Genomic DNA, 25,274 nt, shown 5'->3' on the forward strand with positions numbered 1-25,274 from the left:
TGATGTTTCTGCTCCAATTCCAGTCAGTGTGCGGAACAGGAACGTTGTCTTCATGGCCTGATAAACGTTCTACTCATCCAATCTCATCAAATTAAAATATTGAGAAATGAATCTCATTTATATATTTTTTTCTCAGTGTCAAAATTCATCTATGTCACATGATTAGGAAAAAGTAAGGCTTTATGTAGGTGAGATGTTTCGGAAAGATTAAAACCTTAAAAAAGAGAAATGAAGGTACATCGTTCCTCCCGGGGGTGGGGGAGGAGGAGGGGGTCACTGCAATTGGACAGTGAACAGCATCCGCGAGAAAAAATGTAATATATCCTTTATCACTCTTCACCCCGTTATGTCTTTCTTTTGTTTGAAGAAATCAATTTTTCTATTTCGGCTCAGATCATTAAAACGCCTTTAATAGATATTTTGATATAGAAAGAATGCGAAAACCAATTGTCTCCCAACCCCCCCCCCCCCTTATCCACTCAGAAATTTTCTCAGAAATGATTCCGTTGATCTTTGACACTACCATAGCAGGTAGACACGGAAGTAATTGTAGATTCGGGGTTAAATTTTTCGTTGTAGGACCACGCACTTGCTTCAATTAGTTGGTAGCGATGGCAGGACTATAAATTCAATATGTCATTAGCGAGCTGAGATGAAAGATTGTAATGTTGATTAATGATGCGGGTATTATCAGTGAGACATACAGTCAGACAGCTCTTGTGTCATTCTTAGATCGCCACATGTCATCGTATACAGTCGGAGCATCAAGGGCAAGTCATCCTTTTGGGAAACTATCTATTCTTCGACAGTGATTATAGTATCACTATAATAACAAGGATAATAATATTTAGAACTCGCTACCAGTAGGATTATGAGTGATTCAAAGCCATGAAGGACACAATAAATGTATGATAATAATTCAAAATAATAATCTGATATCATCATTATCATTTATTGATAGGCCTATACTACTTTGATATGAAAATTAGGGGTCAAATTACATTATTAAGTACCATAGGCTTTGCATGATAGGGTTTGATTTCCAAAAAGTCAATAAGTGGTCTGATAACATTCTTGTGATCGTGGTGACGCTTCCGTTCTTTAAGGCTTATTTTGAATTAATTGTGTATTAATTTTCTCGCTGTTTTCATTTTTAAACTGAATTATATGTATGGAAACGATTTATACACTGCAAAAACTCCGGTGTTGATTTAACACCAGCCCGGAATCTATATATGTCCACACCAGAGAAGTGTTAAACAACACCAGTTTCGTTTTGGTCTAACACCAAAAAGGTGTTTATACAACACCAAGTATTATTAAAACAGCATCGGTTTGATTCCAAACTGGTGTTGTTTCAATACTTCTCTGGTGTGGACATATATAGATTCCGGGCTGGTGTTGAATCAACACCAGAGTTTTTGAAGTGTATTAACTAGGTCTACATGCATTTGTTCTGCTTCTCAGATAATCTTATACCACATGGGCTAACCCCATTTGGTCTAACACAATCCACCCTAGCTTTCATGGTTCAAAGGTTTATTTCCGATTCGTCTAATGCCAGTTTGTCCAATTGCCAACTCGTCTACTATCATTTGGTCTACCTTCAGTCCATCCACTATCCACATGGTCTAATGTCAATTCGTCCACTCGCCATTTTGTCTAATAACCGGTTGGTCCAATAGCCATTTGGTCCTTATACCATTCGGTCTAAATGGACTAAGTGTTAATTGTGCAAAATTAATGAAAATGAAATGGATTTTAAACCAACCGGTTACACTCTGAAAAAAAAAAGGTTTACCCAATATTGGGTAAAATGGGAAAATGCATGTTGGTTGGGTTGCGTTGAAATAGCCCAATATGTACAAATTATTTGTAAATTTTGTCAAATGAATATTCACTTCATAAAAAGGCACATAAGGCAAACTAGAAAATGGGCTCATTAATGTTTACTAGACGAACTTTTATAAGATTAGACCATGTGTGCTGAGACCAAACGGTGAGTAGTCAAAGCAAGTGTAGACCTACTGGCAATTTGACAAGTTGATTTCGGACACCTCATTCTTTAGATACATCGATTCAAAATCTCATCATTGATTTTTTGTTACTCGATCGGAACGATAGGACTTGATCGCAACTAAGCAAAACTATTATATAGTAATCCCTAATTATTCATGGTTACATTTGCCGGTGAGGTTTCATTGCACTTTTGTAAAATATAAAAGAAAGAAATCGTCGTTTATTGGGAATTATTTGAAGGAAATACAATTAGTCAGTATTTCATTTAATTTATTTTCTCTTTTCCCATTCATTCCTTTATTCTTTTATTTCTTCTTTATTTTAATGATAATGAATTTCCTTTTTCCTAATTTTTAAGTTTTTATTTTTCTTACATACGGAATGATCCCCATGTGGGATTCTTTCAAACGAAAAACAGGTTATGATTAAAACTGAACCGTCTTGAATTGTATTCTCCTGACTCATAAAAGTTCACTGATAAAGAGTCCGTCTTTCGCTGTCAAACAACAAAAGTTTTACTTGTGAATAAGTGCCGAAATATCCCAGCTATGTGCATTATGGAAACCCCTCCTGGCCACTCTCCATCTCTCCCTCGTCTTCTTCTCAAAAGCAAAGAACCTTGCTATTAAAACCACACACAATGGCGGAAAGATATTTAAATGGTGTATCCCCGTCTTCAATTGCCCCCAGGCAGAACGGGAAAGATGAGCGTCGCATAGATGATTCGCCTTGGTAAGATACAGCTCAAGTTTGACCTTCACCATGTACTCTGTTGTCTGTCAAATATGATTTTTTGGATATTATTTTCGTCGTTGTCGTGTTTTCCGCCGTTATCCAGCAGGAGATGTGGGAATTGAGAAGATGGAAAATAGCCCGAGGCTTGATGCCATTTTTGAGAAGGTTTGGAAAGGATGAGAAGAGAGAAGGGCAGGACGGTCTTCTCAGTCACTCAACGAGTCCAAAAACACGTGTTATGCCTTTTTCGTCTGCACTTGCTCGCCTGTTCATCTGCGAGACATTCCCAGTACAACCCCCCTTGATCGCCGGGTTTCCAACCTTTTTTTCAGAGAGATAGAGCCCCATAGAGCGCCCTTAAATTGTAGATTTATGCTGCGCCAAACGCCCAGAGATCACATTTCGCTGCTCTCACATCCCCCCTCAATTAAAGCCATGTCTAAATGCGAATGGTAATCAGCAAAGTCATGAGTTTACAAGCCATCTTCCTGTCTGAGTTGCCTCCATTCGAGGTCTTGCCGAAACTAGTTTTCGTCTTATCCTCCCATATTGTTATCTCTAAGAAAAACGGTTGTCATATCGATCTGCCTTATCACTCGTCAACCATCCTATTCAGAGGGACAGACATGACGGAAGGGGAGCCACAAATTCGGAGTCAATGGGCCGAATATCGATAATTTCTGACAAAACTTAGCTCTTCATACAGTATCCCTACTGCGTTGGGGGAAGGGGCGACAGTCGTCATAGCGTATATCAAATATCAGCATCGGAACCTAGTCACGCTTATTCAAATCCCCGACCTGCCAAGCTTGGCAAGGCATCGATAGGAAAGAGTTCAAATGTTTAAAATGATAACGATTCTTGGTGATTGTCCCAAGGGTCTGTTTCTCATGTTCCCCAACGGATGCTTCTATTGCTATAAGGTGCGTTGATGAGTTTGTCGATTATGAAGTCTTTTAGCACTCACTTTGTCTCGCTCTTTGTCCCCACCCGTGTCTCCTAAATATTTCCCATGGCAGGAAAAACTTAATTTCTTGGCGTTTATAATGGTCTAAAGAAGGTTAAAATACCAGCCATGCCTTCGTTTCTTGGGTCAGCTGCCAAGCAGGAAAGCCAATGACCTATGATATTTTACAACTTTGAAAGCAACTGTAATTGAATGCAAAGGTTATCCTAAATAACGTTTTCAAGCAAATTTGCCTATTGATCTAAATCAAACACTCTTAACCCTGGGCAACATACTGTCCACACAACTATTGGTTAAAATCTGCCAAAATTGGGTAATAAAAACTAATAATCGGGTAATAAATTTGCTCAATTGGATCATAATTACCCAGAATATATATTAATACATTTTTTTCCAACATGCATTACCCAACACAGTGGACAGTATGTTGCCCAACATTTTAAGTGTGGATACGGCCAGCATCAAAACTTTAGTTGAATGATACCTCAAAAATGATAGTAATACCAAAATGTAAGACACCAGTAACATAAATATCGCATTTAACAAATAAACAAACAAACAGACATTTCATCAAATAGCATATCGATGAAGGTTAAAGTTTATATAAGAGAGCGATGTTGGCTCGGTAAAGCGTCTGCCTGTCGAACCAAAGATCGTGGGTTCGAGTCCATCCCAGGCGGATGACTGCGTTGTGTGTGAACGTCTCTCCCCTGTTCCATAGATGCAGGCTATGTTAAGGTGGAAAACACTCCGTCCCTCGGATAGGACGTTAAATGGAGGTCACGTGTAGAGGAGAGTCACCACCTATGCACGTTAAGAACCCACTGCACTGTTCGTATAAGAGTAGGGGGAAACCCCGGTGTAGTGGTCCACCTGCACTCCCCCAATCACTTATATCGGGAGGAGAGACCTGCGGGTCACAGTGATTCAGTTCGCTTTTCGCCTCCCAGGCACAGGTGACGCCAAACAAAATAATAATAATAATAATACCTTCATTTATTCATGAAACACCAAAGTTTTTCCCAGAGGATCGTGAGAGGGGCAGCAGAGTGAGTCCTCCTGTACCACAACCCATAATTGTCTATGTCTACATCTTCAGAAGATTCATGGGAAAATATGCGTTTTAATCATTTTCGACAATCGAAGCTTACTCCAAAGTTTTAAACAAAGTATTGAGGAACAGTTTTGCAATTTCCAACATTTTCTTCAATCTAAACTCACACTCAAGTTTTATTTTACAGTAGTCAAAATGAACAATCCAGATCTCTCCTAATGGCGGTTCCCTTTGTCTTGACCTAAAATGGTTGACGAGATATGGCATGCAATGGACAACCGGCTTGGAACGGGAACACAATGTGTTAATTAACTTAGCTATCCTCTGTTATTACATCGTCTCTGTGAGTTGACATTGGTTTATCCTCACCGTAATCATCACACACATATTCGATGTCGGTGTCGTCTTCAGTAGTTTAGTTACTACAGCGGTGTTTCAGATGTGTTTATTTGTCCTGTACCACACCTGAGCGCTCGTATTGCCAGAACCCAATATCGCTTTACCCCCACACTAGAGCACAATTAGTTGGACCAAGGAAAGGTCTTGCACTCTGTTCACATCTGAACGTTCATATTGGTCATGTTGGTGTGTACAAGGATGGTTCAAGAATATGTAATTTGTTTTTAAATTATCACAATGGTGTTTTGTTGTGCGTGGCTATTTTTTGTTCGTCTCCATATCAGAAAGAAAGGATTTGGCGCCTAATGGTAATCAAGTATTATGAAGAATTTTAAGGAAAACCACAGAGTTCCTATAGCCTTCTGCTCCATCATGGTTATTAATCATTCAGCAACCCCAACTGATAATTATAGTAATACAAATAAAATCCAAGCAAACATCATTTTATCTCGAAATGATGGATCTTTGAAGAGCTTTTGATTCCTATGTCGACAATTTGGTGCCAGAATAATGGCAACTTGAGCTTCTGCTATTACCAAGTGAATTAATTATTACAATAGCAACCATGGTGACATATTATTGATATACGATATTTTGGTTTTAATTTAAATTTTAATGTTAACATAACGAAAGGTTGGAGTAAGATGAAAGGGTTGGAGCTGTGTTGACGACATCACTCGTCCTTCAATCCGGTGTGAAATGGACCTGTCTTGGTAGCAGCTTAAAGGTGTTACCAATTTACACCCCTATGCCCCAATGGCTGAGGTAATTAATGAAAGGGCCGGTTGAATTTCATTGATGAATCGGATATAGAAGCCTCGTGGCTTCGTCCAAACTACACCAAATTGGTTTCTTTGGATGTGGACTTGGGATTAACTTTATTCGCATGATCTTGACTTCGTCTTGTTGATGTGGGAAAGCAGCTCTACTGTCTTCATACATCATGACTTGTGCATATTTATGCTTTTGACGATTCTCACTGTTTGCCGTAGTCTTTAAAATTGTGCATATAAGGCCTACAGAATGAAGTAGATCCCTTTCGATGCTGCCATGTCTACGGAATTCATATCATCATATCGGAAAAGGCATTCATTTAGTATGACGTTTACTATAATAGAAATAACAGTGGCAAACATTAAGAATGATACCGATTTAAATTTGAAAACATGGTAAAGTATCATTGAAAATTCTTTAAAACAGTACAACCTAAAGGGTACTTTCCTAGGATTCAGTTGTTTGGACGTCCAGATTCATCATGAGCTGTCCTTGATTAAATTATGAGATTATTAGCATTCTAAAATGCTCATTCTTTCGTAAAATTTCTAAGACTACACTGCACCCATCTCGGATATGTGCATAACCAACGGTACTGTTGAGGAAAGGCAAGACCAAGAAGAAGAACCAAGTGTTGTTGAGAAGATATTGAAGTTACTCTCTCTTTCTCTTCCCTCGTCTTTCGTCACCATCCGCGGTCGGGGTGTCAACGCTGCATTATCGCGCCGATGTTGTGGCATTCCTCCATCCCCCGAAACCCATCATCCCTCGCCTCACCTTACCCCGTCGAGACTTCTTTGTTCCTTGCCGACCAGGTGTAAAACTCGACATGCCAACGATACCAATCTGGCCTGCCTGTCATTCAGTCGGGTATATACAAGTAAACTCATCTTTCTCGCCTTTTGCTCTCCGGGCCCCGTCAGTTTATTTCACCTATCGATTCCACGGCTTGCTTTTCCATCTTTCTTTTCTTTGTGTATATATATGTAAGAGGGCTCGCCGACCTTTCGTTGCTCTTCTCGGAACGAATCTCGTAAGAATACATCTGAAAGGTTTTACCACATTGAACTTATTCAAGTTAAGCCAGCTTTGCAGACGATGCCAATTAGCAGCGCGTCTGATAGTGCAGCTTGACTATGAAAACACAATAAATTCTAGTCCTTTCGAATCCAACTTTGATTTTGATAATTATATTGTGGTTGATTTCTTCCATAAATTTGTACACTACACTGACTACAAAAATGTTTGCTAAGGAAAGGTAACACTCAAACCTGCCTCCTGTGTTGGTCGTTATTAAAGGTGATACCCCCATTGCACCACAAACGTGAATTTGTGGTAGGAGGCAGGCCCGGTGCGGGTTGGTGCTCGTTCATTCCATAATTTCATACCTGTTCGCACATCGCTTACACCAACACTAGTTGGTAATATAGCGTGGCCGACGAGGGGCGGAAACACGAGACGTCGTCGCATTTGGAGCGTATTATTTGTGCACGCCATACAAGACTTCGTGTCAAGGGCTTCTTCAAATAACATGTTGCCCCGAACTGCATGCTGGGAAGTGATGAAAAACGCGCCATCGTCAGCCAACTCATAATAGACACACACATTTTCATACCTACCTGATGAGCTTCATGGTGCAAACAAAAAGTCAAAACATGCTCTTCACACTTCAAAATAAGTATGAAAAACACAATATATCCACAACAGTGCAAAAAAATATGATTAGTTAGGAAAAATAAGCCCCCCTCCTCCCAAAAAAAGGGTCAATTCTATTGGCAAACGAGCCGATAAATACATGTTTCCAACATATATTTTTTTTTTTTTAGGGAAGGGTCGACTTTGGTTGGAGTCCTTATTTGACTCTGATGTCGTGACAAAACCTTTGGCGAGCGATCGATGCAGGATTTATCTCGGTACAATAAATAATATAGGATTTGTATAGCGCACGTATCCACCTTGCTAGGTGCTCAAGGCGCTCCTATATTACGCCGGCTAAGCTAGTCTACCGATTCTGGTGCGCACAGCTTTTTGAGGAATTACTTCCTGCCGGTACCCATTTATTTCACCTGGGTTGAGTGCAGCACAACGTGGGTGAATTTCTTACTGAAGGAAAACGCGGCATGGCTTGGAATCGAACCCACGTCCTTCAGATTGAAAGACGAGAGTCTTAACCACTAGACCACGACGCCCCCACAGTCGACGATGGACACAACATGACCAAGCCCATTGAAAATATGATATATACTCATTATCATATAGTAGAGGACAGAGCTGACTGCAGTTGATAGCCATTGAAAAAAAAACATAATCGAAAGTTCCTACAAGACCAATTTCTTCTTATACATTTCGTTATTTGAATTCTCGAAAAATAGCGATCAATTTCGTCTGGGAACCCTAAAATAAGAAATTCCCTATAACCCTGTATAAGAGTGAGTTACCTCGACATCTGCGTATACGGTGTCTTTTTTAAAATTTCATCTCTCTCCCACAGATTTAAAATGTTTATTCCGTTGTTATCTTTTCACCTGCGACGGTTCTCCATTTCAATGTTGAACATCATGTAAAGCAATATGGGATCGAAAGGAGATGTAAAATGGGGATGTATCGGGGATAATTTTTTAACTTTGTTCCTGGTAGATCGTATATGTACTCACCTGACGTCAAATCCTGATTCTAGGGTGTCGATAGATGGTCTGCCTTTTAGAGATTTTCTTTGACGGGTCCATGCCCAGTGATGGGAAGACATTATTTGTTTTATATCAATCGAGACTGACTCTTGTAAGTTTCGAAAGTATTTCACACCTGGCTGTAACACCTGCAAAATGGATAATAACCACACAACCTTCTAACAGATTTTTGACAACAAGACAAGTGAACTTTCTATTTTTCTCCTCGTTATGCTTACGCCACGCGATGACGTAGGAGGAAGATCAATTTTGTTTTGACGTTTTCTATCTTCAGAATTGTTTGTTACCAATCAAAGGAAAGCGTTAACCCCTAATTTAATCAAAATTAACAACACCCCTTTTCTAAATTCTATATTTTGCATAATTCAGACGTAAAAGAAAGAAATGAAAGTTAACGACAAATGTGATCATGGTGAATGCTTAGAATATACTTCGGCAATGTCTCGGGATGTGCAGGGGGAATTCAGGGTATACAGGGACAAAAAATACTAAATTTACATGGAATTGGTAATATCACCAATTATTTGGTATTATGCAGTTCGATTTCTTGTAATTTTTGTTTTATTAAAAAAAACCTTACTTAGTATGATATTCAGTATTGTAACTTTTGTAAGGAACTTGATGAGGGCAAACATGTTCATTTTTTTTGCGATGTGTCGTAACGCTTTAAATTAGACACTTTTTAGACAAATACAAATCAAACTAAACAAGCTGTCAGTATTTGAAAGTTTTACTTGTGATGACCTTGTGTCTGACGTAACAATGGGTTACTACTGTCATCCAAGTCTTGTGAGTCTCTTTAGAGTTATTTACACACAACATGTTCGAAGGCGAGTCGCTAGGGAGATAATTAAGTGTGGATATTTCACCGACAAATTCCTGCCATTTTGCCACTGTTTTCCTTCAACACAATCCGAGAACGCGTGGGCAATTCTGTTAAGCCGAGTGTAATCTTAACAGAATACTTATTTCCCCTGTTTTTCCTGAAAAGACACCTTCTCAAATTCGAAGTTCCAGTGTCAGTTTACTCCTTACCTCCCTCCAAACTCGAATCTGTGACGGGTCGTTCTTGAGTGTATACCTAAAACCTTGCACTTGCAGCTGACGGGTTCTGAGAGGGAGTTGCGGAAGATGTCTCTCAATTCACGGGTCATCTTCTTTTGGCGATGTCCTTTCCTAACAAAATAGATGCCAAATGATATCGCAATGACCAAGATCGGACTGAACATCCCGTTGCCCTCAGAAGAAGAATATGCAAAGAAATGTGGATGTAGGAGGACAGTTCACAACTCTGTTCCAGATTCCTGCCTCGTCAAACTGTCCTGAAATTTAACAATTATTCATTTCGGTGATTGGTTTATCATTAAAAAAATCTTCGTTTACACAGTAGGAAAACTGATACAAAGATTACAAAGTAAATGTAAATTAATATAATTGAATCGATATAGTGAAATAATAAGCCGGCAATCGTTACAATCATTTATCATGTAACTAACTTACGAACGACAGATTCTACTACATAGTAATGTACATATCTGATAATGAATGCCATATCCATAAGGTTTGTCATAAACTTATCGAAACGTGTCCGTCAATCCGCGAGTTGGCGGTAGGTATTATTATTATTATGACATGACCAGCATGATCAAAGCAACATGAAATGAAGCTTGGAGATGTTCCTGTGTTTGTTTATAATGCTCCAACACCAGAGGTTTTCTGTGACATCCCTGCTCCGATGATCTGATTGACGTCTCGTATACAGTTTCTTCGATGTTAGTTAGGAACCGATGAAAACTGCCAATTTGCTTTAATTAGCAGGAATATTTAGAAGTCTTTCATCAATCGTCAACCCAACCAAAGTTTATCAATTTTGAAAAAAAAAGTTGGAAGCAAGAATAGCCTAATGCAATGCATGGGTTCGTCTTTAAAATACCACATTCATGAGTTGGTAACATTGGTGAGCAGACCTTTATATTCCTTATAAACGGTGAAAAATTCTTAGACTTGCTAAATTGAGGATCTTCCTTATCTCAGAGATGCAGTTGAAATGCAGATATTCCTTTATCAAGTACGGGTGTCTCCTTAAACATAACCTTTAAGAAAGTGGCTCAGAATATCGGACTTTTCTGCTTTCCTTCGTGTTCAGAATATCATGTTTTTGAGTGATATGAACTCCTATGAACTGTAAAACAAATGTGGGTCTTTTTGGACGATTTACCGAGTTATTTGAAAGCTATAATCCCGTGGAAATGATTCCAAGACTAGTTTTTATTTTTCGTTTCCCTTTCTGACATCCCATTTTTGTTTTATTCTTTCTGACAAGGGAGTGGGAGGGTGGGAGTTGAGTCGATCTCCATGACCCCTTTACCCACCCACCCACTCATTACCCCCTTCTTGTTACCTCTCTGGTCCTAACCTTACCCCTCCTTTACCCCTGTGTTTACCCTACTTGCGTCCATCAAACGCCTTATCATGGAGAAGACGCTGTGCGATAGCAGACACCAATAATTTATTCCGAAGACGTCGCCTTACAAGTATCTGTGACTCGAAACTTCCGATCTGCGTCCTCCTTCGTGTTGCATCCAAGTTCATCAAGGCCTATTTTGTCGGAAGCGATTAGACATGTTAGAGGGGATTCAAGCAACTGGAAAGAAACTTAGGAGACCCTAAAGAATACACATCTAGCATCGGCACGATTACGTGCAATCGTATACATTGCCACCATGAGAGCGGGGCTTAACGCGTGCGTTAGGGGAGACATAAATCAGTTCAGAAGATTATTCGAGAAAATGAGAAATTCATGGGTTTCCAGAAGATGCTCACAAACAAACTTTTCAGTATGGTTTGCTTACTTTTCGAAAATTAAACAATTTCTATAAGTTTGTGACGCTTTATTTTCAGTGTCATGATCTGAAAATGGTTTGGTTGGGCCTATCCAGTTAATATGTTAGTTTTGTACACAGAAAGAGAAAGTTCTTACGATGTTGATTCACCTGAACGAATTTTGTTATCATGGACTGCATCTTTCTAGAACAGTGAATAATTCGTAATAGCTTATCCAATGTTCGAAAATTATACAATTTTGTAAAGATCCTCTAATTCTATGCCACCATTATACTGATACGAAAATAAAAATAATAAAATATACAATTCCAAAATTAAGTAAAATATTTCCGCTTAGTTAATTCCATTAATGTTGACGAGAAATTATATGTTCTTCCATCGCTTTACCAAGCCCTTTCAATGGATGATTCTGGGAAGGCAGAGGTCTTTCCTGACACTGTTCTAGTCAAGACAGATAAGTCACGTGACTCAATGGAAGGATCTTCGGGTGTAAATCCAAATAAATCTGTTTGCTTTTTAAAAGATCGCAATCATTAAGTAGTAATCAGGGGATGAAAACCTATAGCTTTGGTCGGCTGAGATCGCCGGACCCGTCGGCGGGTAGAATCTGGTTGCTGTTTCGCACCTGGAAGGGGTAAATGCGGATAGATGACATGAAATCCGCGACTAATCCAGAGTATAATTTTCAAGGAATGGTTGGTTGTATATGTCTTGAGGGCGAGTGGTGTGAGATTGTATGGATGATTTCACGTGGTGATCTAGCCGAAGCCTTGGGTGCAGACATCACTGACTTTGCAGGGATTACAGCCTCTCAGAGTGGGAGACAATCGACAATGATGTCATTTACAGACCTGACAATAATATTATTTTTCATCATCTGGTAATTAATTTATGCGAACAAAAAAAAAATAACTGAATGGAATAATTAATTGCTCCATCACAATATTTACATGTATCAATTACAATTAATAATAATGATAATAAACATTAATTTGTATAGCGCAGCTTTTATATGAATATCTTCAGCTGCGCTTGTTCAGAGTTCTTTGTACTTATGTCTTCACAGCAAATTTTCTTAACTAAAGAGATATGTTTTTAATTTTGATTTGAAGAGAGTCAAGGATAGAGAGCTTCTTATGTCAATTGGCAGGCTATTCCATAGTTTGGGGGCAGCTTGTTAACATTATAAATTATAACATTTACAGTTACAATTTTTTTTATTGAAGGCCTGAATTAAAAACGGTGTTTCCTACTTTCCCTTGTTTTAATCTTTTTTTTTAATGGGCAGTATATATTCTTTAAATTTATCTTAAAAATTAATCCTATAACTCTTCATCTGATAAACTATTATATTTATAAGTTCCCCTGTAGCGACGGCGCTACAGGGGCGATCGACCCCTGTAGTTTTCAGTGAAAAGGAGAAAGTGAAAAGAAAACAAGAGAAATGAAGACTTTATTGCATTTTTTAAAATGAATAAGCATCGTAGAATTTTTCCTTATTCGAATTTTCACAAACCTATTTTCTTTTTATCATTTCTCGTGTTTCGGATTTAGTACTTTCCCGTGAAACGGTAGATGTGAATCTTCGAATTATTCAGTAATTTCATTTCGAGAAAAAGGGCACCTCAATCCGATGGAGTAACAAATGCTTATACATGAAAGAGTTTCCGATTTAAGTTGGTGCCTATCAACTCTGATGGTTTGAGGCAGGTGTATGGGAGCCAATGAGAGAGTGATGATGTTGAAATCAAAGCTTATTTTCTTCGGTTTCTTCCTCTCAAAGCTCCTATTTCCGTCACATCTCTAAGAATAACATGGCGTTGAAACATTCCGGGGGAAAAACGACACAAATGTCTTCAAATCATTTCGTATGTGACGATTTCCTTTTCAGGAGACAGGTGTGATTATTGTATTCAAATAACAAATTTGACTTTCCAATCCCTTATTCGTATTTGCTTTGTATAAGAACACAGTCTATACACAGACTCGCGTACATAAATTTCAAAGACTTTGATAGTTTGTGCATTTCCTCTCATTGTTTAAATCAAAAAACCGTAATATATTTTGTTTCGGTCTTTGAGGTGCAAATTACAGAATTATGCACAGGGGTTATATCCGCTGAAATAATGATATGGCAAATTGAATTAATAATAAGAGGGAATAATAATTCATATACAAATAATCTATCCATGAATAATTTCTGATTCGGTGCAGGGTGTTTCCCCAATTGTCCAATCATTTAGCTAGTAACCATAGAAACATTACAGTCTGTCTTCAAATTTTGTCATTTTTATCATTCTGAATTTGACAATCCGCAGGAATACCACCAACTGACCAAAGAATCAAATCACTCTGGTATAATTGACCACATGACTTCCTTTTTTTTCTCACACAATTTCAGTTTGTAACAAATAACCCTTTTCCTAATTTGCTCACTGGAAATTTCGTGTACATAGATTGAAAAGATCAACAGAGTTACGTGCTGAAATACATGGATTTCTCGATATCCCTAAAACACGTGCTATGCATATGAAATTCAACCATCTGCGTTCCGTACATGTACATTAAGTAGGCCTATTTTGTTAACCTTACAGAAGTTATTTAAACAGTTTAAACAAATGCATAAAATCTTAAATTACAAAGTTCGATTGTTAATACTTAATTCTATATAAATAAAAATGGTTGTTCTAAACAACTACCGTATGGTTTATATTATAGCGTTGAATAAAAAACAAATAAAATAGCTTTGTTACTGTGTGTGTCAAACTGCATAATCGTTTTGGTTGGTGCCATCCCAATTTATTCATGAATTATTTCGCCCCTCTTCACTTCTACTCCACAAGCCCCTCTTCACTTCTACTCCACAAGCACCCACCCTCTCTCTCTCTCTCTCCTTCTTTCCATCTCTTGTTAAATTTTATTAATCGATCCCTTATTCTGTATCTGAATAAGCGATCGAGACGAGGAGGAGGAGGAGGTATATTCTATCTACAAGAGTATTGGGATGCTGCAGCTAACAAGCTCAGCTTTTTAGCAGCCTCCTCCTTCCCAAGCATGTTTATAATTTAATCTTGACTATAATCTTTGTACGTATCGAAATTTGCTTATATCCGAAAATCAAAACGTACGAAACCAATGGTAAATGTTGGAAATAAACGAAATGAAATGAAATATATATGGCTCATTGTTTTTTCTATTCATTTGTCTTTTTGCAGATTTGGTTCAAGAACCGCCGTGCTAAATGGAGGAAGCGTGAACGCAATCAACTAAATGAACTAAAGAATGGATTAGGACAACATCATTTTAATGGACTAATGCAACCGTTTGACGATAGCTTGTATTCGGGGTATTCATACAGTAACTGGGCGTCAACTAAACCCACAGCACCTATGAGCTCAAAAGGATTTGCGTGGCCGTTGAATTCAGTGAATCCCTTGTCAGTGACCAGTCAACCTATGTGTTTCAATCCCCAGTCCAGCATGACAACGTCGTTCTCGCCCGCCGCACCCGTCAATGGCGTCGGTTCCCAACTGAACACTTTGAACAATGCTGCCGCGGCAGCCGCAGCCGGTGCCGCACCGGGTTGCCCTTACGCCACGGCGCCGGGGACGCCGTACGTCTATCGGGAGCCCTGTACGAATAGCATAGCATCGCTACGTCTGAAAGCAAAGCAGCATTCGGAGAGTATGACGAGCATGACAGGTCTGACATATCCCGTCAGACAGAGCCCGACTTTCTCAGCTTGCCAGTATGCCGCTGGTCAGTACACTAGTTTCAGTGGCCCGTCTTGATTTGATGAAGATGTGACGTTGTCGTCATCGTATACTAATTCCAGATTCCTCTATGTTTTTGCCATGTAAAAGATGACGAAAGACGATTGGTTTATCAAATATTTATGATGCGAACGATGTGTTTTATCACAGTAACCAATCATGCCTATTTTCCCGTCAACTCAACTCAAGATTTGATATAAATACGGAAAGAAGAAATATCAATGATTCACCGATCGCGTGATTATTACAGACTGATGGTGTTCATTCAACATGTTGAACTCCTATATCGACTTCTCATCATCTTTTTTAATTATCCGATTAATTACCGTGTGGAATATTTAAGCCCAAATCAGACTTATCATAATGTGTCATAATTATGCATACATGGGCGTGCATATTTTTCCCCATAAGGCCATGCTCTTAGAAATAATAGTAATTTTCATTTAGTATAACCAATCGATTTTAAAAATCATTGCATTATATAATTATGAGTACAGAGGTTATGGCATTATCAAGTACATGAAGTTAAAAGAGTAGGCAGTTCTTTAATTCATGACGGATAATCATTCATTCCACGTGCCTTATTTCATAAAGGTATTTTATAAAGGAAATCAAAATAATTTCATCTTCATGTATGTTAGGCCTAATCTCCTTTCTGTACAAATATCTGACAATGACATGCAGATTGTAAAGTACAAGGCCTATATAGAGTTGGAGAAATACATTTTCCAACTTTGCAACTCCAAATAATGGTGCTATAAATGAAGAAGAGTAGTACAGGAGATAAGTAAGTACGATGAGGTCATCGTTATTAATGTAAATATTCAAAACAGTGAATTATACGGGGTGTATAGATGAAAAGATTATTTGTTTTAAATGTCTGTTTTGTGATGGTTTTGTGAATGATTCGCATTCATGTTGTTTTACTTTTTTCTTCCACTGTTTCACGAAGTTGTGATCAAATTTAGATATGCTGTCGTGTCAAAGTTGTAAGATTTTTTTCTTTCATTTTTTTATTGGTTTATTTCAATCACCATTACAACCGTTACGTGTTTTACATATTGAGGAAGCGAATGAAAGTCAAGCGTTGTGATCAACGCAGGCCAATCCGAGCAGCTTTAGGCTCACACACTGATTTGCTTCATAATTCTGGAAATTATATTCAACGGATATTTCTTCACTGTCAGTATACGTTACACTCAATTTCCACAACACATCCGAGTGCCTAATATTGTAAAAACATCAAATATACGAATTACATTAGCTCCAAATGACGTATTGCGTGATGAACTTAATTCTCTGTAAGTTAGGACGATGGTAATTTAACATATAATTACCAGATTATATTAATGGGAAATATTTCGCAATTTCCTGTTTTGTGTCTCCCCCAATCATGTTGTATCCTAAGAAGAAGTAGTGGTTCTCTCATTTGGGCAAGCCATTCGGTTAAAAGTTTCCACAAGTATTTTTTTTTTTAAATACTTCATTTCAGGTTCGATATTATAATTTCATTCAGAATTTTCACTTTTGATCAGTGTCTTTCCAAAAACTGTTATTGTTTGAAATATCACGTGGGATTTAGATCGGCTACGTGTATTTCATGAAAGGCAACCTAAAAATTGTCCTTTTGTCTTAAAATACCACATAATTCCGTATTTGATTGCGGTATTTCAATTCATTTTGGACGGGGTTCATCATTTGTCCTGTTCCTAAACGAATTCAGGGAAATGTTTTAGGTGAATTTTCTAGTGAAATCCAGGTTATATTACAAAAATTAATCGAGTATCCTCATCAGCATCTTTATATCTGTGGCATTTGTGTTTTTATTTATTTATTCCTTGTATTTTTCACATTTATTGTTTCCTTACTAATGTTCTGCGATTATTACATGACTGTGTCCAAATATGTTTGATCTCCAGAAAATTTGTATCTTTTACTTTCAAGACCGGCGTCTGATCCCTTTTGTTAATATCTTTTAAACGACACCTTTGTTTGTCTTCGCTGAAGATTTCATGTAGAAAATGTAGAAAGTTGTTTTTAAAAAAGGGTAACTTTATGCAAAGAAAGTGAGATGTAAATAATTATGTTTAGTCATGTGACTATCAGATGATACGTTTCCATGGAAACAAGATTGTGGTGTATTCATGAATTAAGCGGAGAATATGAGAGTGTGAAATCTTGGAAACGAAATAGTTTGTGAGGAAAAAAAAATATGCTGAGCGTATACTGTTCACAATCTTTCTTTTTTTCTACAAACGTATATTGACCAACTCGTGACCCTTTTTACTATATAATAAACGGTGGACTTTAAGATATGATAATAATTTTGTATTTGATTTATTCATTGGAGTGCTGCGGCTATTGTCATCATTAAAGGTCAAGTCCATGCGAAAAAATGTTGATTTTAATAAATAGAGAAAATCAAACTAGCATAACGCTGAAAGTTTCATCAAAATCGGATGTAAAATAAGAAAGTTATGACATTTTGAAGTTTCGCAATTTTTTTTTATTTTTATCTTTTTATTCAAATCAACTTTTTTATTGGGGTGGACTTGTCCTTTAAGAAAACAAGGGATTTTGTTTTCTCGTTTAAAAAGTGAAAATGTGAAAAGTGCCGTGAGAAATGGATGGGAAGGGGTCGGTTATTTTTTTAATATAGAAATGTTACAACTGAATGGAGGGAAAGAGCGTTTATTTCATCAAAATTATACTATATCAGTGTATATGAAATACATTCTTCCACCCTTCCAACATTCCCAACACCCTGTAAATGAATTACAACTTGGTCGAATGTCCGTTGGTCAAATGAAAAATAATTGTCTTTACTGTCGATCCCAAATTTGAGATGAAAATAACGTTTGGCATGTTTGTAATGTAATGGAGTATTTTCGGACAAGATAGGGATTTCAGAAGAGAGTTCCGGGATGGTCAAACTTCATGCTTGAGTGTCAAAGTCATAGGCGGCGGGGGGGGGGGACGTGTCCCCCCTAAATTTGAGGTGGGGGGACGATCCCCCCTAAATTTTTCGTTGATGACCTTTTTCTTATATTTTTTTTGCTTGTCAAAAAAATTTGGTGGTCCCCCCCCCTAAATTTTTTGACTTCCGCCGCCAATGGTCAGAGTTAACGGTCAAGTCGACCCAAGAAAAATGTTGGTTTAAATCTACAGAAACAAAATCACATAAGCGTTACGCTGAAAATTTCATCGAAATCGAATGTGAAAGTACAGGAGATAAGTGTAAGTACGATGAGGTCATCGTTATTAATGAAAATATTCAAAACAGTGAATTATACGGGGTGTATAGATGAAAAGTTTATTTGTTTTAAATGTTTAAATAAGAAGGTTATGACATCTTAAATTTTCGCTAATATATTTCCCAAAACAGTTATAAATTGTGCATAACTCACTGGAGTGCAAATTAGATAGTCGATGAAGGGCTATGAAATCTGAAAGCAGTGATCAGGAGGAATAAAAATTTGTTCTTAGAACAATGGAATTGTTCATATTTCATTTAAAAAAAAACTGAATAGTGAGTGTGTGACGTCATCAGTCCCCTTATTTGCGTACCGTCCTGGATGAGCATATTATAGCGAAACTTCAAAATATCATAACTCTTATTTCACATCCGATTTAGATGAAATTTTCAGTGTTCTATTGATTTTTCTCTTTTTATTCAAATCAGTTTTTTCTTGGGGTGGACTTGTCCCTTAAATTCCGTATTTTCGTTTTTTATCCAGGAGATTTCTGATCGAATGGGTTTATTTTGTCTTGTTCATTTTGACGAGATAGAATATGAAAGAAACAATATAGAAATACATGCAATATTTACTGTGAATAAACAAAACACTCAACCTTAACAAAATATTTTAAAAAGTGGAGGGAGAAACAATACCCGGGTACTATCAATAGCTTGTCCTCGACGTAATATAACATTTAACTGACCATAAACAAACATACAAATTAACAGAAAAATACAAAAATTATACAAAAATTAATCAAAAATTAAAATTACATATATTAAGCATAGCCTGAAATAGATAGGTCATTACCCGGAATATCGAATACTATATTCGTGATGAATAAACATATAAACCAAACGATTGGATCAATGGACTGAACAACTTAAATAGAATAATGTTTGACCAAGGACGGTACCATGGTATTTTGATGGGGGATGAACTAAATGTGGGGTCATTACCAACATACGGTATACCAATGACGGTATACTGATGAAAAGGATGATGATGATGGTGGTGGTGGTGATGATGATGATGATGATGGTGGTGTAGATGATGATGATGATGATGGTGGTGGTGGTGGTGATGATGATGTTGATGATGATGATGATTATGGTGGTGGTGGTGATGATGATGATGATGATGGTGATGATGATGATGATTATGGTGGTGGTGGTGATGATATGATGATGATGGTGATAGTGGTGGGGGTGGTGGGATGGTAATAATGATTGGCTATGGCGATTATGGTCATTGGTGGTGGTGGTGGTGATAATGATGATGACATGGATGATGATGATGATGATTATGGCGATAATGATGATGATAATGAGGGGCAGTTCCTGATAGCACCAACTCGTTTTCTTTTCTCAAATCTGTACACAAATAGTATCCTGTGGTATTATTTTGCCCCAAGAAAGATTTTTTATACTAATGTCTTGTCATTTTTTAGTGTCCAATTTCGATATGATAACCCCTTATCTTGCTTGTCTCAGAAATGTTTGGTACCCCCCCCCCCCGATCCTGACATCCAGGATATACCCAGGCCTAATGTCAATGGTTTTGATGGCTGTGGTAAAAGTGCACACCTCGTTACCAAGAATGCGTACAGCATCTCCATTTATTTGAGTCGCGGCAGGATAAAAAAAAGAGCATCGCCGATTAAATGCCTCGCTCACGGTACCGCGGCCGGGGATCGAATGCGGACTTTCCATCTATAGTCAGGCGCCTTAGACCACTCGGCCACGGCACCTCCAAAAGTGACGATGCTGGAACGATGATGATGATTTAATGATGTCGGTGATGCTGGAGTAATTGACGGTGGTAGTGATGCACTGACGATGATGATGACGATGATGATGAGGATGATGATGATGATGATGATTAATAATAATATAGGGTATTTATATTGCGCACATATCCACCTTGTTAGGTGCTCAAGGCGCTCCTATATTACCCGGCTAATCTAGGCGTTCATAGCGCACACAGCTTTTTAAGGAATTACTTCCTACCGGTACCCATTTACCTCACCTGGGTTGAGTGCAGCACACTGTGGATCAGTTTCTTGCTGAAGGAAATTACGCCATGGCTGGGATTCGAACCCACGACCCTCTGTTTCAAAGTCCGAAGACTAATCCACTGGGCCACAACGCTCCACGATGATGACGATGATGATGATGATTATGATGATAGCGATGATGATGATTGCGATGATGATGATGATGATGACTTTGATGATGACCATGACGACGATGATGATGGTGATGATGAGGACGACGACGATGATGATGATGGTGATGATGATGATGATGATGATTACGATGATGATGATGATAGCGATGATGATGATGGCGATGATGATGATGATGATGATGATGATGACTTTGATGATGACGATGACGACGATGATGATGGTGATGATGACGACAACGATCAGGGTGATGATTCTCCACTAGTGAATGAATTAATAAACGGATATCATCTCGGGTTCATTTCGTCACTGCACTTTCCCTCCTTCACTATAAAAACAATACATCCATTTTGAGCAAAAAGGTCTTTGTTATTCCATTGTGCAAAGGATAACACCAGATATAATAGATTCAGGCCGAGCCGCAAGTTCAAGGGCGAATTGGATGTACATCCCCAGGATAGGATAGTCTCATTTCAACTTGTTTTCTCGTTTTACTTTCCCCTTTGAACCCCGGCTTGTTATAGGCCTACAAACTGCCCCCTACACATTTCATATTTCACACAATAGCGTATTGGGATCTTGGCCTTGGCCCTGCCATCACCAAGAACAAAAAGAGAGAAAAGGAAAGAAAATGAAAGTCAAAAGGTGAAATATTATACATTTTCAAATCTATCACAAAATTACTTTTTTGTATTAAAAAGATCAAATCTTTCTTGCGCGCTCACTTTTTTTACCACTTTTTGAAATGTTTGTCCCATACAAACTCATAACGCCACTGATCTAAACGTATTACTTAGTACCTCTATTTCATAAATGGGAGCAAATGAATAAATTAATAAATCTATTTGTAATAAATGAGCTCTGCCAGATGCCACTTATATTACTACACTGTTAGAAAATTTTTACTTTAAAAAACCCAAAAATTCCTGCAGCAGAGTCTCGAGAACACCTGTAATCTTACTGCTCTGCAATCTGACACGCATTTGTGTAAAATCACGGAAAATTAGTAAGTGGTGTATGTAACTTTTCAAATTTATTGTAATAAAACTGTTTCCCCCTGTTTTAAAACAGACATGTTCTGTAAAATTGTAGAAAAAATATATAAAATCTTTCCTGTTAGAACAATTTACAGAATGATTTGATTATTTCTTTCTGTAAAATCTGGTTTTTTTTCTTCTGTAAAATCTTCTGTTTTTTTAACAGTGTATGATCACTACTTATATGAAATAAAAAAAATCCCATTTACATGAAGTGATAGGGTGTAAATGAGTGGTGTTTCAGGGTATATTAAAATAATGTTCCTCTCTTCATTTCCTTTCATATTTCTCTATTTTCCCCTATTTTCTTATTTCTTTCGTTCATATGATTTCTTTATTTCACCCCTTCTCACTCTCCCTGCTTTTTTTCGGTCGATTGAGTGTACTTTTCTTCCCCCTTTCATTCGGTCATCTTTGTTAATTTTTAGGTCTTTTTATGGGTGTATTGCCCTACTAAACATTTAAAAATAATAAGAAAAAGGGAAAAAGGAAAGGAAATGAAAGGGAATAGTTAAAATATGAAATAGATTTCAGGATATTGAGCTAGAATATGTCACCAATATTTGAATTCCATTCTGATAAGTCAATTCAATTCAAATGAAATTCAAATGAACATTTATTTTCTTCCATTTCACAAATTTCTACATTTTTTCGTAAAGTAACATAAATTTATAAATTTCGCTAAATTAACTCTTAACTCTTTGGTCTAATTAACTAATTAAGTCTAATTAGACCAAATTGTATATGGACTGAATGGCTATTGGACCAACTAGTTTTTAGACGAAATTGCAATTAGACCATGTAGATAGTGGACGAATCAATTGTTAGTAGAAGAATTGGTAATTGTACGAATTGTACGAATTGACATTAAGTGAATTGAAAATAAACCTGTACCCCTCTCGTCAATGTTAAAGTCCTTAGGAACTGCACACATGCATAACTCTTTTATGTTTATGGTCATGATGGTCTATCTATGTGCAGAGAGAGGGGAAGAGAGAGACAGGGGGGTAATATGAAGTCCTATGGGAAGTTTCGTTTTTATTTAGTTACACCGACGGACATCGTCAAATTTATTCTTAAAAAAAAAGAATCAGATCATTTCTATAAATATAATGAGTACCTAGGGCCTATCTGTGCAACATTAGGAAGACAATTTCGATCCCAACGGCCTTGGAGAGAGGCCAGTCGATATTCTGTGGAGAGAATCGAAGCCAAATAATGACCTTTGACCTTGTGAATCCTGGCTCGCATTTGATCATCAATCGTCACCAGTGAGGGCGTGTGTCTATCGAAAGAGTCGCTTTGATGGTTGATGGTGGGGAACACCAGGTAAAGCTCGGCGAGGAGAGAGCCAGGCGCTTTGGGGGAAACGCTTCAGTTTTGTGCAATTTTTCATGTTTGGCAATTTTGCTTTTTCCCATCTAAAATCTGGGAAACAGGTATAGAGGGAAACGAAACGAAGTTCTCACCTTTGAAAAGTTTATTTTAGCCTGGCAGTTTGTGAAATAGTAGCATATTCAGATCACGAAGATTTGCTATTTTACTCGTGAGCCAAACTTAGACAGTGGAGGGGAAATAATGAAATAGATATGAAAATATATAAACATGGGTGTATTTTCAAGTTAAGTATTTGTATTTATTTAGCCAAGTAAAACATACAAAGTAAAATAAGTCAAGGGATAAAAAAAAGGTTTGAAAACCCCGTACAAGTTTGAATCCCAAAAATATAATTAAAATAAAGTAGCATGAAGATAAAAACATAAGTTTAACAATCGAAAAATAAAACAATGGTAATTAAATTACCATAGGAAAGGGCATAGATAACATTTATAGATTTATGTAACAACTAAAAAAGATTAAAAACGTGATATGAGAACAATATTATGGAAGAGGCATAAGATAACATAATATGACAAAATATAATGAATTAATGACAAATCTTATTGAGTTGTGGTGTGGGTTAAATTATACATAATATGACAAAATTCACCATAAATTAACTGTGAGGAAAATATTGTGGATAGGAAAGGTTGTCTTACCTTCTGTTTGAATACGGAATGATTAAATGAAAATTGATGGACATTCATCGTGGCAATTCAAATTTAACAGTTAGCAGTTAGGAGTAATCCATACAACACACAAGTCATGGAGTTTTGAGTTTTCATACAACACACGAGTCATGTGGTTACGAGTCATCATACAGACAACGAGCCATGTTGTTAAGAGTTATCGTACAACACACGAGTAATGTTGTTACGAGTTATCATACAACACACGAGTCATGTTGTTACGAGTTATCATACAGCCCACGAGCCATCTATGTTACGAGTTATAATACCTCCCACGAGTCATGTATGCTATGAGTTATCATACCGCCCACGAGCCATCTATATTACGAGTTATTATACCGCCCACGAGTCATGTATGCTACGAGTTATCATACAGCCCACGAGCCATCTATGTTACGAGTTATAATACCTCCCACGAGTCATGTATGTTACGAGTTATCATACAGCCCACGAGCCATGTATGCTATGAGTTATCATACAGCCCACGAGCCATCTATATTACGAGTTATTATACCGCCCACGAGTCATGTATGTTACGAGTTATCATGCAGCCCACGAGCCATCTTTGTTACGAGTTATAATACCTCCCACGAGTCATGTATGTTACGAGTTATCATACAGCCCACGAGCCATCTATGTTACGAGTTATAATACCTCCCACGAGTCATGTTGTTGCGAGTTATCATACCGCCCACGAGCCATCTATATTACGAGTTATAATACCGCCCACGAGTCATGTATGTTACGAGTTATCATACAGCCCACGAGCCATCTATGTTACGAGTTATAATACCTCCCACGAGTCATGTATGTTACGAGTTATCATACAGCCCACGAGCCATCTATGTTACGAGTTATAATACCTCCCACGAGTCATGTTGTTGCGAGTTATAATACCTCCCACGAGTCATGTATGTTACGAGTTATCATACAGCCCACGAGCCATCTATGTTACGAGTTGGTTGTAGACGAACCAGTGGGGTCTAGTGGTTAGAACATGGGACTCATAATCGCAAGGTTGTGAGTTCGAATCCCCACTCTACCACTGTCCCCACTTTGATAAAAAGGCCCGAGAGCAATATCTGTCGTCTATAATTTCAGTCAAGTGACTGATTAAAACTAGACGTAAAATGTTTCCTAGGTAATTGGTTATACCAGCTTGGCGTTTAACAGCAAAAAGCTGTCATACCGAGTTCCTTATACGGGAGTTACCATATTAAAACAGAAACAGAAACTAGTATAAGATCACGTGGGTTGAGACCAAGAGGAATGAAGACTCAGCAGGTGTAGACCAAATGGTTTGTTTTTTTTCAAATTTAATTCAAATTTAAGTAAAATTATTTTTTCCCATTTTCACAAAATATCATTTTTCAATTTAATCTATAAAAAAATCATTTGTTATAAAAGGGTATAATTATATAAATAGATTTGTTTACAGAAGAAGGCGTAATTCCCTAAAAAGCAAAGCTTGTGGTGGTATACGCCTGTA

General features: G+C 37.6%; 1 protein-coding gene across 1 annotated transcript in view; it reads left to right on the plus strand.

Annotated features, from left to right (window-relative positions):
• LOC129281674 (pituitary homeobox x-like) overlaps positions 1-17,576 on the plus strand; it is a 71,672-nt gene extending 54,096 nt beyond the window's left edge. The window contains exon 3 of the mRNA XM_064113216.1: positions 14,695-17,576. Coding sequence (XP_063969286.1) covers positions 14,695-15,270 — 576 coding nt within the window. The 3' untranslated portion in view covers positions 15,271-17,576. The remainder of the gene's footprint in view (positions 1-14,694) is intronic.
• The last annotated feature ends 7,698 nt before the right edge of the window (positions 17,577-25,274 follow it).

The sequence above is a fragment of the Lytechinus pictus genome, chromosome 18 (genome assembly GCF_037042905.1).
Source record: "Lytechinus pictus isolate F3 Inbred chromosome 18, Lp3.0, whole genome shotgun sequence".
NCBI classification, from domain to species: domain Eukaryota; kingdom Metazoa; phylum Echinodermata; class Echinoidea; order Temnopleuroida; family Toxopneustidae; genus Lytechinus; species Lytechinus pictus.